Raw genomic sequence first — 18,440 nt, 5'->3', positions numbered from 1 at the left:
CACATTTCAAAGTATATCCTTGTAGAATAGTGTTATATACTCTGTTACATCGGATCTGTATAGTTGCTGCTGTTCCTGTAACTACAGGGAAATACTTTAGCGAGTCACTGACTCCTTATCCCACATAAATACTGACTACTGCAGTACTGATTACAGATTATCCCTTGAGAGTTAGATGCATTGTTCACATAGAATTTATATGATCTGAAGGGATGTCATCATTTAATCCCGTCACATGTGTTTTCAATCGATAGACCTATTGTGGTTCACTCACTAGTAACTTTTATGTGGATATATTTGTGCTATGTGGTCTTTTTTTGATAGTGGCCTGTACTAAGTTGTTTACAGAATGGCCTATTGTTAGAAAGTGAGCAGTCATTTTTATGGTTTTCAAATTACATCAAATGCTGCTGTGGTATTCGCCTATCCTGATTTTGCTTTTTCTGGCGACAGGAACATCTGATCAGATAAATTACATTTGTGAAGTTGCAGTTGGTATGGTTATGTTGCTCCCATGTTTGAGGAACCCTGTCCATATGGATAATGTCCATTGACCAGTAGCAGACTCCAAAAACTTGATTTAAGTCAGTAAGAGCCCCTAGAAGAAGTCGTCATCATAAGCAGTGTAGTACTTCAGTGGCAGCTTCAGAGTATTATAACACATTGATAAATAGAGGTCTGTGTTTACTTGTTGATAATTCATGTTAGATTGTCTTCTCCGAGTCTCTCTTGACTTTTTAAAGTAGACTATTCAGAAGTTAAGACATTTCATGAGGTTGCAATAGGGAATTTCCTATGGCGAAAGGTGGGTTGTACTATGAGTACTGTAGTCTCAACAGTGGTGGTAACGTCACGTTTAGTTATCAAGACAAGAGTTTAGTGTTTTGCTATTAGGGGAGCCAACATTGCTGGTCTGGGGTCTTGTAGGAGCTTGGAACAATCCTAACACCTGCTTTCTTCTCCAAGTCATGCTTTCTGTTCACTGTTCTTGTATTTGTCTCTGTGGGGTCGTCCTTTTCCTAAAACAGGTTATTCACAGACATCTATGGTGAAGCTCACAGCTTGAGAATCTCTTGTTGTGCGCTACACAATAGATATCTTTGAAGAGGAGACAAATGTTCTGGACCACTTAAGGATTGAAGTGATGCTGGAGCCTGATGCAGTTGCCACTCCTGCACGTGGACATCAGTTTTTCTTTCTCTCTATACCTTCGAACACAAAACCAAAGCTTGCTTCCAAAACTTTACTTTGCCATTTTCTTCTAAAATAAATGTTTTACGGTGTGCAAATGAATACTTCAAGCTTTACGTTGCAGAACACCAATAGAAGGCGCGTTCGTCTTGGTCTCGCTCTCAAGGCCTTTCCCGAGAAAGGTCTTTCTCCAACCCGAAATCCTCAGGTAAGTCAAAGTCCAAAAAGAATCCCGCAGAGAATTTGCAGGAAAGTCAAGGGGCCTCTTGATCTTGATGCCAGTCTCCTCCCAACATACCTATTTACACAATTTATCCCGATGCACCCTAAATTCCCAGGTCAGTCTATGACATTGCAACTCATGGAGGCTTTTAAAGAGACCATGTTTTGGATTTTTTACTCCCTTTAGGGTCTCAGTGGTGCACCTTCCTGCCCCAAAGATTCTAAGAGGCCTCTAGTTGGCTTGCCACCAGCAAATCTGTCCTTGACACCGTCTGTGCCTCTCAGACCCACTACGGTGTCCGTCCCATCTCCAGGGCAGAATACCATCCTGATTTCAAACCTGATGGCACAAATCATGTGGAGCCATGCCAGACCGATGCCAGCTCTGGCACCACCGGCGCTGGAGTGAGTACCAGTTGCTTTATCTGATTATGAACAGAATCTGACTTGATCTAAGCTTCATTTGTATCAAATGCCAGTCCCACCACAACATGCCCAACCTCTTCCTGACTTAGAAGGGTGCTGCCCCATCCGGTTGGCCACCCACAAGCTCTCCAAATCTTGTTTGGAGCAGACTCTTATCAAAGGCAGCTTAACCTAGGAGATCACAATGCAGATGATTGGGATGAGTCCCAGTATTATTACTGGCTCCAGTCCCTCAATGGACGAATCAGCCTCATGTCCTCCTTTGCTATGGTCTTTTGGCAGGCGGCCAAAGTTTGGACCTATAGCTATCATCCATTTATGTCAATACTAATGTGCTGACACCCACAGAATTCCTTCTCCCTTTCAACTAACTTCTCATGGAAACATTATTGGGCACCTGGGTGCAGTCTTGCTCTTACCAGCAGGTAAATAAGCAAGCGGTTACATGTCACAGACTGGCTACAGGAGACCCTGTCTTCCTTTTTCAGTATGTTACTCCTGAAAGCCTAGTTGTCCAGGTGTCGACAGGCAGCCTGAACCCAAACAGGTTTCCTATAACTCCCCACTGACATGCAATCCAAACATATTGATGCTTTTGGAAGACTAATATATTCTTCTATAATCACACCTTTCATTTTGTCAGTGCCAGCTGCCTCTTAGGAAGATACTTGCATGTATTGTGGAATATGGTCAGCAAGATCTTGCTAATAGTCTTACGAATTTCCCATCAATTTAGACCAATCATCTAAGATGGCCAAGCTGCAAATAAGTGCTTCTTCATTTTGGGCTGGACACTACTGATTGCTTAGGCAGGGCAGTTCACACCAGTGTGGTGCTTCAGCGCCACTCGATGATGAGATTCATAGATTTTTTGGATGACGTCCAAGCATCATGAATGGAAATGCCAATTGACAGCACTCATCTCTTAAATAAAGCATAGCTGCATCACATTCCCTAGGCTTTTCTGTTCCCATGCAACAGTATCCTCAGCCATTTCACCCTTTTCATAAGGGTTTTGGCCTAAAGACAGCACCTAAGCCAGCTCTGACACCACTGGCGCTGGAGTAAGTACCAGTTGCTTCATCTGACTATGAACATAATCTGACCTGATCTAAGCTTAAGTTGTATCAAATGCCAGTACCACCACAACATGCCCAACCTCTTTCTGACTTAGACAGGGTGCAGCCCCTTCCAGTGGGTCACCCACAAGCTCTCCAAATCTTGTTTGGAGCAGACTCTAATCAAAGCCAGCTTAACCTAGGAGATCACAATGCAGATGATTGGGATGATGCCCGGTAATATTACTGGCTCCAGTCCCTCAATGGACGAATCAGCCTCATGTCCTCCTTTGCTATGGTCTTTGGCATGTAGCCAAAGTTTGGACCTATAGCTACCATCCATTTATGTCAATACTAATGTGCTGACACCCACAGAATTGCTTCTCCCTTTCAACGAAATTCTCATGGACACATTAATGGGCACCTGGGCGCAATCTTGCTCTTACCAGCAGGTAAATAAGCAAGCGTTTACATGTCACAGACTGGCTACAGGAGACCCTGTCTTCCTTTTTCAGCATGTTACACCTGAAAGCCTAGTTGTCCAGGTGTCGATAGGCAGCCTGAACCCAAACATGTTTCCTACAACTCTCCCCTGACAGGCAATCCAAACATATTGATGCTTTTGGAAGACTAATATATTCTTCTATAATCACACCTTTCATTTTGACAGTTCCAGCTGCCTCTTAGGAAGATACTTGCATGTATTGTGGAATATGGTCAACAAGATCTTGCTAATAGTCTTACGAATTTCTCATCAATTTAGCCCAATGATCCACGATGGCATACCAGTGTGGTGCTTCAGCGCCACTCATTGATGAGATTCATAGATTTTTTGGGTGACGTCCAGGCATCATGAATGGAAATGCCATTTGACAGCACTCATCTCTTAAATAAAGCATAGCCGCATCACATTCCCTAAGCTTTTCTGTTTCCATGCAACAGTATCCTCAGCCATTTCACCCTTTTCATAAGGGTTTTGGCCTAAAGACTGCACCTAAGTCGACCTTCCCAGAAACAGACCCCAAGGCCTTTTAAGGCTGAAGTAGGGGTCAAACTAACAACGTTTGGGACAGCATACTGCCCATTCCCATGCTCCTCCCTATTCATCTTCCAAACTGCTTTAGTCTGCTGGAGGCACATGTCCATTCCTGTCTGACCTTCCACACCTTTCACCCACACCAGAGCAACTCTCGGAAGACCCTATGCCCAGGGACTGGATGTTATTGCTGTTATTTACTGGTGCTGCAGTAGGACTGAGGCCTTCATCATATGTTAGATCTTTTCTCTCCCAACTTTTTCTCGAAAAAGGGCAAATTCAAAATGCTCACACTGGTCCAGGTTCTATCTGCTCTTGATCCAGGAGACTGGGTGATAGCTTTGGACCTGCAGGATTAATATTTTTATATTCCACTCCTGCAGTCCCACAGGTGTTGCCTGCTCTTCAAGGTCGAAAAGGAGCATTATTGGTGTTTACTGCTCCCCTTTAGCCTCACCATTGCCCCTCAGGTGTTTAGGAAGGTGATGGCAGTGGTTGCAGTAAATCTTCGGAGGTCAGGTATACCAGTCATCTACCAGTGTTTCCACAGCAGTAGGCCCATAACACAATGGATAGTCCTATGTATTAATATCTGCTATTTATTGACTAAGAAGCAGCCTCTGAATAGTTTTTCACCAGAGCCAAGGCAGCTACCACTGCATTGGCTCACTGAGAGCCTTTCCTGGATAACTATTAAGCAGTTATGTGGGTATCAGTGTACATGTACATGAAGCACTATTGCCTTGGCAGTCAGGTCATTCGGGATGTGCATTTTGCCTTTTCGATCCTGCAGGACTCTTGGGTCTGAGACATTCCACAGACCACCACCTTGGGAGTTAATTCATTGCTATCTATTCACAAGATAAGGAATCCATCAGAAGAGCAACTTATTTACCTTTGGTAACGCTTTCTGGTGGATCACCACTCTCCCACCTCCCTATTCTGTGGAATAGTCTCTTTTCCACCTAAGAAAATTGCCCAATCTAGGAATCTGCACACTGTCACGTCTGATCAGTTGGAAGCTCCGGTCCGGAAGACTCAGACCGAGTCGAGAAAGAAACTGATACCCGCACACGGCACCCGCAATTATATATGGCTCCTGTGTCAATTCCAAGGTGGGAGCTGACGGTGAGCCATTCAACACCACTGAAAAATGTCCTCATCCAGCCTGGCGTCTGGGGGTATTCACAAGATGAGGAATCTGTGGTTAGAAAGAGAATCCACAAGAAAGAACTTGACCGAAGTTAAGTAACTTGTTCGTTTAAGCTAGGACAACGTGTGCACTGTGGTGTTCAATATAACCAGACTACATAACATTATATTTAATACACATTTCCTGATGTCTGTTCATAGCACCAGTATTGTGTACATCTGAAATGGTAGTGTAACCCTCAAAAACACTGTGTCCATCCCAAGATCTTTTTTCAAATATCCCATGAAAAACGCATTCAGGTTTGCTCATCAAAGAACGCAACAGTGATCACATCTGAATGTCGGGTGATACATGGGGTGAGGGATCACACAACCACAATACACACATTTACCTTAGGAGTAACATAAATACTACATGTATTTTGAGCTCCAGTAAACATGTTTTTTGTGTATGTGCATGTTACGTATGATGGCTGGATGGCTCAGTGACCTTAATGTTTGTTACTTCAATATATGGTGATCCACAAGTCACAACCTCAAATCCTAACTAGACTGGTTAAATTCTCTCCCTTCCAAAGTCTGTATATGAAGTACCATTAAATTGAGCTACAGTAGCAATTATTATTTACAGTGCTTAGAAACAGCAGAAGTGTGATATGAAGGTGTTTATAAAATAAACACGTTCTTATTATGGACGTCTTATTATTCTTAAGAAAGCCACTGTGAAATCTAAAAACAGGCATCCTTTGCTATGGTGTCACACCAGTACATCAGATTAAGGATGCACCTGTAATTTTGCAGTAGGTGACAAAACCTTTCTACTGTTATCTCTTTCAGAGACATGAAAATCACAGCTACTCTTTTTACTTCTGCTGCTTTCTAGGATCTGTAGGACATAAGAGAAGTGTAGGACAAGTCAGCCTTTGCAAAGCAGAGGCTCATTGATTGCTTGTTTTGGACAGGAGAATCGGAGAACTGCGAAGCTTTCATTGGACATTAACACCTACATGCTCAGCCCCATTACTTGCTGCTGCAGCATGAAGCCACAATAAATTATGCCTAGTTTTGCTTTCAGGTGGAGGTCTGGAGAATGCTAGCTTCTCCTCAGATACAGCAAAGAAGAGGACCATATTTTCCACCTATGAAGGTGTCCTCCCCAGTAAAGGAGAAACTAGTAGTAAATCCTTCACTGGGGCAGGAGGATACAGCAGCAGTTCTTGCCTCTATATTGTTACAATGTGTGTAAATATATAATTGTCTAAATAATAAAGGGGAAGTGGGTCATGTGAGAATTCTTTCTCTCAGCTCCCCTTAGCTGTGATGATGTAGCTTCAGGAAATTGAATAAAAGCACCGTCCTGATAATTTTCAGTAAAACTTTACTAAATGTTTGTGAAAACTTGCATCCAGTGTCTGAGTTCAGGTATTTTCCAGTTCTCTGCAGCTTGTGGATATCGTGAAAAATGCTTCAGCCTCCAGCACGTTAGTAGAACTTACAGTAAATGTATTTTCTTTTACTGGAGACACGAGCTACATGCTTGGTTTCCCATTTGTAGTCTACATCTTGTGTTAGACATGACCTTTAGACAAAGCCCTTCAGGACCATACAGGAAATGATCAGTAGTCTGTTTGCCAGCTAAATGTCACCCATAGACATCTTGTAAATGAAGGAGAATGATGTTGGTGCTTCAGTATACTTTGAGATCTATGTGGGTGAAAAGTGATGAGGGGCTCACAGCAGTGCGCAGATATAGGCTCCCCTTTCAGAGAGGCTTACCAGGATAGAACACTAGTGGGGCAATGCGGTAGGCAGTGGCATTATAGCAGTGCAGCAAGAATCCCGAGAAGCATTTTCATGTTTTTTTGTGGATCCCGGCTACTGGTTAAGATCACACAAGAAGTCAAAACAAATGGTTTATTGGTCCCCTAATTTATCTGGAATTAAATATTTTTATGTATTCAGGGTGTAAATTGAAACAACCGTGAACATTGATCTGGTAAGCTTGTAAGTCTTCCCAGCATATGACTTTCCCAGTTTCTGTTACATATTGGTTCTTATGACAAACAAAATGTCTCCCAGCACAGAGAATTTCATCAGAGTTCACATTAGTAAACTGCTTCATATAAGAATGTTGTTTGTTAGAATTTGTTTTCTGAATTTTTCACTTTCCACTTTTCAGAATATTCACAGGCTCCATACGACTGGATGGGAATGCTATTGGTAGGTATTTATCTTTCTGCTGTTCTGCACCTCTCCCTTTAAGGACTTCATGGAAAACTGTCAAATCTATCTTACTCTTTTAGTTGACTTTGTCCGTTGGCTCTGTGCTGTATCAATGGATGAACTGCTTTCTCCTACGCATCCCCGCATGTTCAGCTTGCAGAAAATTGTGGAGATATCGTATTACAACATGGGCCGTATCAGACTGCAGTGGTCGAGAATATGGGAAGTCATTGGGGACCACTTTAACAAGGTAAGGGTTCAGGTTAAACACAGGCACTTGAAAAATAATTTGCTGTCGTATAAATAGTTATGAAATCTACCCTTAATTCATTTTTTGAGGTTATCCTTCCTCCGGCAGGCAAAACATTGAAGACTCGCCAAAGAAGTTTACAAAAACAGTCTTTGGAGCAGTTAGCTGCTAAGGCTAGGACTGGGAATTTACACCGACAACTCACTGTAGAGCGACGGGTCTACCACATAGCCTTATATGCAGACCATCTCATGATGTTTCTCAGAAACACAGATACAGACCTTGAGGGGGCTAAGGACTTACTAGTGGCCTTAGAGAGAGTAGCAGGCCTCAAGGGGAACTGGAGCAAGTCCTGTCTATCCCCATCAAGCAGGGATCGGAAAAACCATAGACACCAGAGGACATTGAATGGGAGGGGAGATTTATTCCGTATATAGGGGGCAAATATATCATGATAGAGCAGATCTCTGGCAGGGAAATGTGGGAAGGATTGTACGGGGTCGAAAGACCAGTTTTACCTTTTGGGGTACACTACCCTTGTCATTAATGGGCAGGGCTTCCCTACTATATATGGTTATCTTCCCTAGGCTGCTATATGTGTTTGGGGTGCTACCGGTGTGGATCCCTGCAGAGAAGTTTAAGCATCTTCGGAGACTGGTGACGGAGTTCATATGGGGGACTGGACAGAGATGAGTGGCCTGAAAGACTTTGATGCGTCCCAGAGCAGACGGGGGTTAGCGGTAACGGACTTTGAATATTACTATATTGCAGCTCAGTTGCAATGGCTAACAAAATGGGTGACTAGCCAGCTTCAGGGTACAGCGCAGCAGGGGGAGGGTCACAACAAAGCAACCTTATGCACCGGAGATCCTATTGAAGTATTGCATGGAGTTACCACACGGAGCAGATTGGAGGAGGCTGGGTCAGTGGGAGGAGGCTGGAATTCTCACGATGGGGCAGTTATACGAGGATGGAGTGCTGTTGCTATTTGATGCATTTAGTGTGTGAAATGACATACCATGGGGTGATTTCTTGCTTCGTGCGGCCCTGACGTCGGCAATCCATAAACACTGTGGTCGCTGTTTGACTGAACCCCTCTGAATACAGGGTGCCAACATCTGGTATCTGCGGCAGGGACATTTAAAACGGTTACTTGTTTATATAGAAGTAGAGCGATGCTTCTGCCGCTTCAAGAGCTGCAGCACAAGTGGGGGGAGGATGTAGGGGAGCCAATAGAAGACAAAGGGTGGACGGAGCTCACGGAGAGGGTTGGTAAGGTTTCCAGGAACGCAAGGTTCCAACTGCTACATTTGTATGTCTTGGATAGAGCATACCTCACTCCTGGGTGTCTAAATAAGTACTTTAATATGGTAACAGCAGCTTGCCCCAGATGCGGCGAAATAGGAGCAGAGTTCCTTCACATGTTTTGGAGTTGTCCGGAGATAGGACATTTCTGGAGAGAAGTGACAGAGGTGTTGTCAGACATTACTTAAAAGTCTACTTCATAGATTTCCACACACTGCCAAGAATAAAGTTACTAGTAAGTTTCAGGATTTGAGATTGATAGTAGCGAAACGAGATAACGCAAGCCATTGGAAGGCGAGAGGAGGCCCTAATATAGACAGGGGGAGGAGGAAACTCGAATGCTGGGCAGGCAGCGAGGGAACGGCACGGCTTAGAGATGCTAGGCATAATGGGTGTGAGAAGACATTGGATGCAACCAGGGCGTGGGAAGCTCTGGCCCTGCATTTCAAGCAGTTGAATGACATTACGGATGAGGGTGATGGAAATGCCCCATAAGCATCGGATTTGTAAACTGCAATGGAGGGAAGGACGGGGAGATGTGGCACGACAGTGCTCCTTTATAGGCAATTGATTGGAGGTCATGGATATTGCATCCATGGGATGGAATAGATAACAGAGTGGACCTGGGAGACCTGCCCAAGGCACCAGACTGGAATTTCCACTTGGAAGGAATCCATGCCTAAAGACATCTTGCAACATTTCCTGAAAACTCTAGATGTTTTCGCTAAAAGCATGTTCTATGAGGCACCCATGCAAATTTATCTTCACTAGTTTACTGCACTCACTACTGCAGAATGGTGCTTGACACACAGGCAGCAGCAGTATGTCCTTTGGAGGAGAGACGGTTATCCTTTGCATCCTGTATTTTCGTTGTACCTTACACCTGCCTCCACATGAGGCCTCTTCGGCAGTGCCTGGACAATCAGTGGTGCAAGTCCCGAGATGGAATTCAAAATAATTCCGCCACCAGCAGGAAACAAGCTACCGTGGACTGGTTTCTGGCATTTCAGCTGTCTTCAGCCCGGCTTGCTTGAATCCAGTGGCAAAGTGAGCAAGGTTTCAAGCAAGCCCGGCTGAAGACGGCTGCAATGACAGAAACCGGTCCTGGGAAGCTTGTTTCCGGTCCAGAGAAGGCATGGCTTGGCAGTTCGGGCTGGACTGTTCCCATGAGGCACAGGGTCAGACTGATTTGTATATGGCCATGGCTGAACTGGGGTGGCAGAGTGGGCTAAAGAATGGTGATGGATTAAACCCAGATCAGTTGACTGGGGGTGAGTGCTTGTATTGTCAACGCTCCGCCATCATTTCCTTTGGTTTTTCTTTGTTCGCCATAAGTTGGCAGGGTATGCTCATACATGAGTCCCTTGCTCACTTTGCCACTGGATTCAAGCAAGCCGGGCTGAAGACGGCTGAAATGCCAGAAACCGGTCCTCGGTAGCTTGTTTCCGGTCCAGGGAAGGCATGGCTTGGCAGTTTGGGCAGGACTGTTCCCATGAGGCACAGGGTCAGACTGATTTGCATATGGCCATGTCTGAACTGGGGTGGCAGAGTGGGCTAAAGAATGATGATGGATTAAACCCAGATCAGTTGACTGGGGATGAGTGCTTGTATTGTCAACGCTCCGTCCATCATTTCCTTTGGTTTTGCTTTGTTCGCCATAAGTTGGCAGGGTATGCTCAGACGTGAGTCCCTTGCTCACTTTGCCACTGGATTCAAGCAAGCCCGGCTGAAGACGGTTGCAATGCCAGAAACCGGTCCTGGGAAGCTCGTTTCCGGTCCAGGGAAGGCATGTCTTGGCAGTTCGGGCTGGACTGTTCCCATGAGGCACAGGGTCAGACTGATTTGCATATGGCCATGTCTGAACTGGGGTGGCAGAGTGGGCTAAAGAATGATGATGGATTAAACCCAGATCAGTTGACTGGGGGTGAGTGCTTGTATTGTCAATTCTCCGTCCATCATTTCCTTTGGTTTTGCTTTGTTCGCCATAAATTGGCAGGGTATGCTCAGACGTGAGTCCCTTGCTCACTTTGCCACTGGATTCAAGCAAGCCCTGCTGAAGACTGCTGCAATGCAGAAACCGGTCCTGGGAAGCTTGTTTCCGGTCCAGGGAAGGCATGGCTTGGCAGTTAGGGCTGGACTGTTCCCATGAGGCACAGGGTCAGACTGATTTGCATATGGCCATGTCTGAACTGGGGTGACAGAGTGGGCTAAAGAATGGTGATGGATTAAACCCAGATCAGTTGACTGGGGGTGAGTGCTTGTATTGTCAACGCTCCGTCCATCATTTCCTTTGGTTTTGCTTTGTTCAAAATATAGAGACAGACTTACTCAGCAAAGGTATCCAAAAAAATCACAAAGGGGCCATAAACCACAAAGTGCTACACTGAACCTTCTACATATTAGGCTATATGCAACTAGATCTGTTCGAAAACAGTGGAAATAAGAATTAACCAAACTTCACTGCAGGGTTCTACAAATCAAGAACGAAGGAGAGTGCCTTTTTGATCTACCAATCAGGGAAATATTTGTTCTCATACCTCTGATCCAGTTTGTAATCATCAAACTGAGGGACTCCAAAGTTAGGATGTTCCTCATTGTACCAATATGTCCATGCTAGTGGTGGTTATCCGACCTTCATCATGTTTCAGAGTGTCTACACATAAAGTTACCTTGCAGACAAGATAGTCTTCACAAATTCAGAGGCCAGATCTTAATTACCAACCTATTTTTTTAAAATTTGTGGGCAATTGCTGCTGAACTTATGCATTATGGACATCAGACTCTGCCACAGGACAGTATGGACCTTGAAAGGAAGCCAGTGCCCAGCCACTATATTTTCCTATATTTTCAAATGAAATTGAGTCTGCATCTGGTACATTTACCAGAAACTCCATTTAAGAAATGTGAGGAAGAAGCAGTAATTCCTTACCTTCTCTTTTTGGCAAATTAAGGCTTGTAGTTTTCTTATTTAAAGGTACATCCTACTGCTATTACTCCTCAAATGAAGTGTCCTTCACAGACCTCTTTCTATACTATTTCTGTTGTTCAATAGTTCCTTGAATTAATTTAAAAAAGTTTTCCCATCAGTTAGAAGGCATTCTCTACGGAAATTCAAAGTGGTGCTTTCAAAACTAATGTGACCCCTTTCTGACTATTGAAAAGGCCATACAACAGCCTATTTAGTTTAATGTGCTATGTTTATATAGCTCCTGTGCCTCGTATTTCTCCATCAGGTTTTCATCCCTTCGTATTCATACTGGAATGACAATAGTCAAGCCCCTAAATGTGACCTACAGGAATCCCAGTGGAAGTTGAATGATGTGCCTAAAGAGTCATTTTTGCAAATTAATCCCTTTTGCTCTGAGCTAGTTTGGCTGACTTTGCTGGTCATATGCCCGACTTTACGTCAAACATGACATTCCTAAACACCTTCAAGGTATAAATATACCTTCACTTGCTATGGCAAAGCACGGTGTTGTTCGCTGCAGTTCGACGACCTACTTGCCCGACGCAGCTCGCTACATCAAGTGCCGAAGGAAGCTGACTCTCCAGCTGACGCACTGATCAGGAAGCTGCCCTCCTCTGCCGAGAATCCAGCTCCAGTGTTTCTGACTCCCCTTGCGGGGTATTGGAAAATAGAGTACAAGACAGAGATACCAGACCTCCTTCATTCCAAGGTATGGAGCTGATTAGAACCTAGAAAAACCTTTGGCAAATTCTTGGCAAAACTAAACCTATGCTAAAGACCATACTTACTTCTTCCCACGTACTAGACCTAGGTTAGGTACATTGGGGTAGGCGTATTTTAGAAGTACCAGTTGAGTATTTTAACTGTGTTATTTATGTATGTATTTTTATATGGCTTAGAAACCATACAATGCTATTACAGTATTATTTCATATTACTGTTTATGCTATACGCATTATACTTTACATTCTGTCTAACGATTTTAGCAGTTCACCTCTCTTGCATGAGAAAGAAGACTGTTCAATAAACCCCTTTTATTGAAACGCCCGTCTCTCTATTTTCTCTGCAACTCTGTAGAAACAAAGCATGCACGATATACTGAGTGGAATAGTTATTTATTGTTTCCACGACTCTGAAGATAGTTATTCCAGTCCTAGGTAAACAAAGTTGTCATGTTTATGCGGTTGTCAGAAACTAATCCCTTCTTGTGTATTCGAGAAAGTTTCTAGTAACTTCTGAGCTAGCTGGCACTCACAATTAAGTTTTGTATATTCGATAGAGACATACTGACCTCAGTTCTATGTCATATCTTTAGTATATATTATTCCAATGCGCAGAGCCTATTGGGAATATAGGAACTACACTACAACGCTTCTTCCTGTCCTGTAGATTAGAAAGTAGTTGTAGTTTGGGGGCATTTGAAGGTTCTGTGAACCAACAAAGGCATAAAACCTTTCTATGAAAAAGGCAACAAAGATTGAGACCCCAAAGCGTCAAAGTTTACATAACCAAATTACAATCCCTCGATGGTAAAGAGGTTGCAAATAAAATGGACCAATGGGATCCAGATGGGCTGTCTGTAGCCTTTTATAAAGATGTCCCTCCCCTACTTTTATAAAGAGTATGCTTCCCAGATGTTGGCCCCGATTACGAACCTCTTTAATTCTTTTAATGGTGAACCAAGGAATTGCTGCATCGATGAAGGAAGTTGAGGTCGTTGTGATCCCGATTCCAGGGAAATCTCTGTAGGAGTGAATGTTTTACAGGCCAATTGCCCTGCTTAATGCAGCTATCAAGATATTCTACTAAGTGCTCACCAAAAGATTAGATGGGTTTTTGCAGCGCTTTTTGAGCTACACTACATGCGTTTCGTACGGGGCAGACAAGGCTCTTAAAATATTAGAAAATAGCTCCCCTTACACTGCATATAAATCAAAGTGAAGGGGGTCCTAGCTCTTGTCGTAGCTTTGAGAAACAAAAAGCCTTTAATAGGGTGAACTGGGAGTTCCTGAGTGCGGTTTTGAGTAAAATGAATGTAGAGCCAATAATAAAAAAAAACATTTTTGCTCATTATTCATGTTCCGAGGTGAGGGTCAGGGCAAAGTGTTCTTGCTTTGAGAAATTCTAGCTCCAAAGAGGGGGAAGACAGGGTTACCCCTTGTCACCCATTCTTTTTGTCCTGTCCATTGAACAACTTCCAGTATTGTTAAGAGCTAACAATGCTATCAAGGGGATTCAGTTCAGAGCAGAGGAACATAAAGTACGTTTTGTTTTTAAAACAACATACTGTTCTCCCTCACTGATCCTGAAACATCCCTACTTAAGTATATAAGATGCCTGGACATTTTTAAATGGAGATCTTAAATATTTACGTCTCAAAGGGGAGGGAATCCAGGCGCAAAACCTTCTGCCCAGTGTAGTGGGCTGAGACCTCGATCAAATTTAGACTAAACCTCAAAGACTTATTGTCGATCTGGACCAAAGCTAAAAGACCCGCTGTAAGAGCCAGAGTAGCAGTAGTTTTTACAGAATGGTGAGGCAATGATTTATTATGATTGGGTAGAATCAGCATTGTGAAAATGAACATTTTGGCACACCTGCTTTACCTATTTCAAGCCCTTCTGACTCAGATCCCAATCTGAGACAGAGAGAGGATATGCAGTAGCAGGTAAATAGATGTGTATGGACATGATATCAAGCTAGACTCAATACCAATATCCTCATGGCCTTAACAAAGATAGGAGGCTTGGCATTTCAAAACCTTACAAAATCATAATTATGCAACCCAACTCCAGGTAATTGTGGAATGGTCACCTACAGAGATGGAAAAAAGCAGGTTTTTTCATGGAAAGCTGTTGCGGGCATTCATTATAGAATATACCCTGTTTCTAAAAGTAGGTGAGATCTCATAATATGTAAATGTCAGGAACTGCAAAACTTCCTCTTCTAGCAGTAGTTAAAATCGGGTTCAAGTGGGGATTCACATCTCACCCATCTCCATTTACGCTTGTACTTTAGTACCCAGGTTTTTCTGTCTTTGCAAGGAGAAAGATTCAATAACTTGAGGAAGGTAGAATGTATTATGATTAGAGATATGTTTGACAAGGGTGAAATTAAATAATTTCATGAATGCAAGAAAACCTTTAAATTATTTGAACTAGCAATATGTGCAAATCAAACATTTGGTCATATACCACGTAATGAGAGGGAGCGAGCATACCTCTGACACCTTTTGAAATGTTTCTAGAGGTATATGATTGAACGAGGAGCCTGATCGCAAAACTTTGTAGCCTTGTCAATCATAACATAGTCTGAGGAAATCGGATTATCAAATGCAGTGGGATTCAGATTCAAGTAAAGAGTTCAGAGACAAGAATTGAGAGAAGCAGTGACTTTACATACTCAAATGTTTCAGAAATATATAACACATCGTAAAGCTGAGAATAAGTTATTGATACCCTGGTATTTAACTCTTTGCAGATTAGAGAACATGTATACTGCAGCATCAGACACACACTAGAGATGTGGGAGGGAATGAGGTACATTTGTGGGCAGATGGGGTCCTCTGTCCTTCAGGGTGGCAGACTTAATGTCCTCGGCTACCCTAAATTTCAGAATAAAAACTGGTCCGAGGCATGTGTGCTGTAGATACACATGCTTTGCATACTCCATCTAGTGTTGGGTCCAGATGTTTGCAAGTTGTTTTTCTTTGAAGATGTCTTTCCTAGTCATGAGGTAAGGTGACTCCTCCTTTCGGTGATAGTGCGCATGGACATAGACTCCATAGTTAGATTATTTTTCTCCACCATTGGGTTGTTTATTGCTGTGCTCCGGTTCGAAACCGTTCTTTGGGTTTCCTTCGACACGTAATCCTCTCTACCCTCGAAGGTATTGTTTCCATGCGCGTTTCCCACGTCTCTGAGTATCGTTCCGACATCGGAATCGAATTAGATTGGAAAGCTTTGTGGACCGTCCCGGTCAGCTCTCAGTCGATGGATCGGACTCAGTTTAATTTCTGTCCTCAGTGCCACGCAAAGTATTCGCGCACTGACTCGCACAAGCTGTTCAACTTGTGCTTGTCTCCTGAGCACAAGGAAGAAGACTGCATCGTTTGCAGATCGTTCCGATCAAAAAAGACTGTTCGCGATCATCGAGCTCGACGTCGTGAGATGCAGCGTCGAAGGACATCTTCGGTGGACATCTTCGGTGAAGACTCCCGCCAAGAAGACATCGAGGCATTAACGGCAGAGGAGGAGGAAGCCTTCTCTGAACAAGACTCGGAGCGCGAAATATACCACAACGCCGCAGGGACATGGTGACGTGAGTACCGAAGATCCCTTGTCCCCACAAACTCCGAAAAAACCCAAGGCTTCGGCACCACCTCTGCCTCCTGGCCAAGGTTTGCGTAATAAGGGGAGTTAGGCCCAAGGGATGAGGTTAGGCAGGGCCTTTATGAAATATAATCTCAATGAAAAAAGCCTAAACCTCACTGTTATTTCTCAAAAAATTCTTCCTACTGAAGACAAACACCTTGCTTCTGTTTATCTCGGTATGTTTATTTATACCTTTTTTACTTTATGTAATTTGTTTTCAATTTCATATATTAGTATGCAGAGAAAGTGAAAAGCATCAATATTTCACAACAAAATCCCCAAAACATCCAAAACATTGCGTTATAAAATTCAAATTATATGTAAACGTGCTCTCAAGGATAATATCCCAAATAATACAAACAATAATTTTAAATGAATATGGTCATCAAACAAGAACAATTATTAAATTAAAGCTGAAAAGAATCTGTGAGTTTCTGAGAAAATCAGATGCTCATATCATTATGCTAGAAGAAACACATTTAGACCAGAAGGAATGTAAAATTGCCTTCAAAAATCAAAGATGGATACAAGATCTCCTCTGCTCTAATCAAAGCAGCAAAATAAGGGGTGTGGCAATCATTGTTAGAGTGAATAGTGGGGTAAGGGTGGAAAAGTACGATACTGATGACACGGGAAGATGGTTGACTGCCTTCATAACTATAAATAACATAAGGCTGACTTGTGGAGTCTACTATGGTCCGAACCAGGACTGTCTAGATGCATTAATTAGCTTAAAAACCAGTCTGTTGGAGCAAGATACACCTATTATTTTAGGAGGGGATTTCAATTTAGTTTTTGATTCAAAACTTGATCGTACTTCTAGGGCCGTTTCTTTTTCTCTACCTAAATCAAAGAGAGAGCTTAAAACTATTATGAAAGAATTTAGTCTGTTAGATGTATGGAGAATCAAAAACCAGAAAAATAGAGATTACTCATTTTACAGCCACAGGCAAAAACACCATTCACGTATAGATTTTTTCTTAATCGATCAAGAGCTTTTATCCAAAGTCATGACCACTTCTTATGTTCCAGCAATATTATCTGACCACTCAGTAGTAACCCTGTCTATAAAGATTCCACAGGGAGGGCAGGCCAGAAGGTGGACATTAGACAGATCGCTATTACAACAGGAGGAAATAAGGGGAGATCTGAGGAGACAAATGGAGGGATATTTTATGTTTAACAAGGCAACTGCTTCAGAACAAATAGTGTGGGAAGCTTTCAAGACCTACTTAAGGGTTTTTTTTACAACTATAATGATTAAGAGAAGTAAGAATAGGAAGGAAACAGAGAGGAATTCACTACAGGAGATTAAGCAAAAGGAGCAACAATTGCAGAAGGCTTCACTCGAACAACATGCCAATATACACACCTTACAACAAGAATTAGAAAATCTGAAATCGAAATATCAGGCGAATCTTGATAAGATCATTAAAGAGAAATGGGATTCAAGTAAACTTAGCAACTTCTCTTATGGGGAAAAATGTGGCCGCCTCCTTGCATGGAAGGCTAGGTCTGATAGAGCAAGAAACCAAATCAACGGCCTTAAAGTGCAAAGCTCTGGTGATGTCTCCTATGCCAATGAAGTAATATCGGAAGAGGCAAGAAGATACATGCAGACCTTATATTCTGAAACCAAGGACAAATCTAATCTGGTTGGTGATGGATGGTTGGAGGGGGTCAGACTTCCGCAGTGTCAGGAGGACGACTTTGATTTTGTAAAATCTGAGATAAAAGAGGGGGAAGTTCATAATCAGATGAAGAAGATGGCAAAAGGGAAAGCTGCGGGCCCGGATGGACTCCCTGTGGAGGTATATCAAATTGGTGCGGAGATAATCGTCCCAGTTCTCACTTCTTTGTTTAATAAAATATATTTGGCTGGTGAACCGATTCCAAAGACCTGGTTGGAGGCCTCAGTTGCTTTAATCTTGAAGCCGAATAAGGACCCCCTGACTATTGAATCATATAGGCCGATCTCCCTGCTGAACACTGATTACAAAATTTTTGCAGGAGTATTGGCGGCGAGGCTACCCAAAGTGATTAAAACTATTATACATGAGGATCAGAGGGGTTTCATGCCAGGTAGGCAGATTAACGAGCTGACTTTTCAGGCCATCACAGCAATAGACTATGCTACTGATAAGAAACTTCCGCTGACTATTGTAGCAATAGATGCCGCAAAGGCATTCGATCAGGTAAATTGGGATTACCTCTGGGATGTATTGTCCGCATTCGGT

The 18,440-nt window shown here is 43.0% G+C and overlaps 1 protein-coding gene across 1 annotated transcript in view; it reads left to right on the top strand.

The window, feature by feature from the left end:
- Nucleotides 1-18,440, top strand: part of LOC147668689 (brefeldin A-inhibited guanine nucleotide-exchange protein 1-like) — a gene marked incomplete at its 3' end in the record, with an annotated part of 274,357 nt that overhangs the window by 55,763 nt on the left and 200,154 nt on the right. The window contains exons 5-6 of the mRNA XM_086948511.1: nt 7,265-7,305; nt 7,389-7,558. Coding sequence (XP_086804637.1) covers nt 7,265-7,305; nt 7,389-7,558 — 211 coding nt within the window. The remainder of the gene's footprint in view (nt 1-7,264; nt 7,306-7,388; nt 7,559-18,440) is intronic.

Source organism: Lissotriton vulgaris, unplaced genomic scaffold (genome assembly GCF_964263255.1).
Source record: "Lissotriton vulgaris unplaced genomic scaffold, aLisVul1.2 SCAFFOLD_3018, whole genome shotgun sequence".
In the NCBI taxonomy this organism is placed as follows: Eukaryota; Metazoa; Chordata; class Amphibia; order Caudata; family Salamandridae; genus Lissotriton; species Lissotriton vulgaris.
Note: the sequence above shows the minus strand (reverse complement) of the source record. Positions and strands in the feature narration are given on the sequence as shown.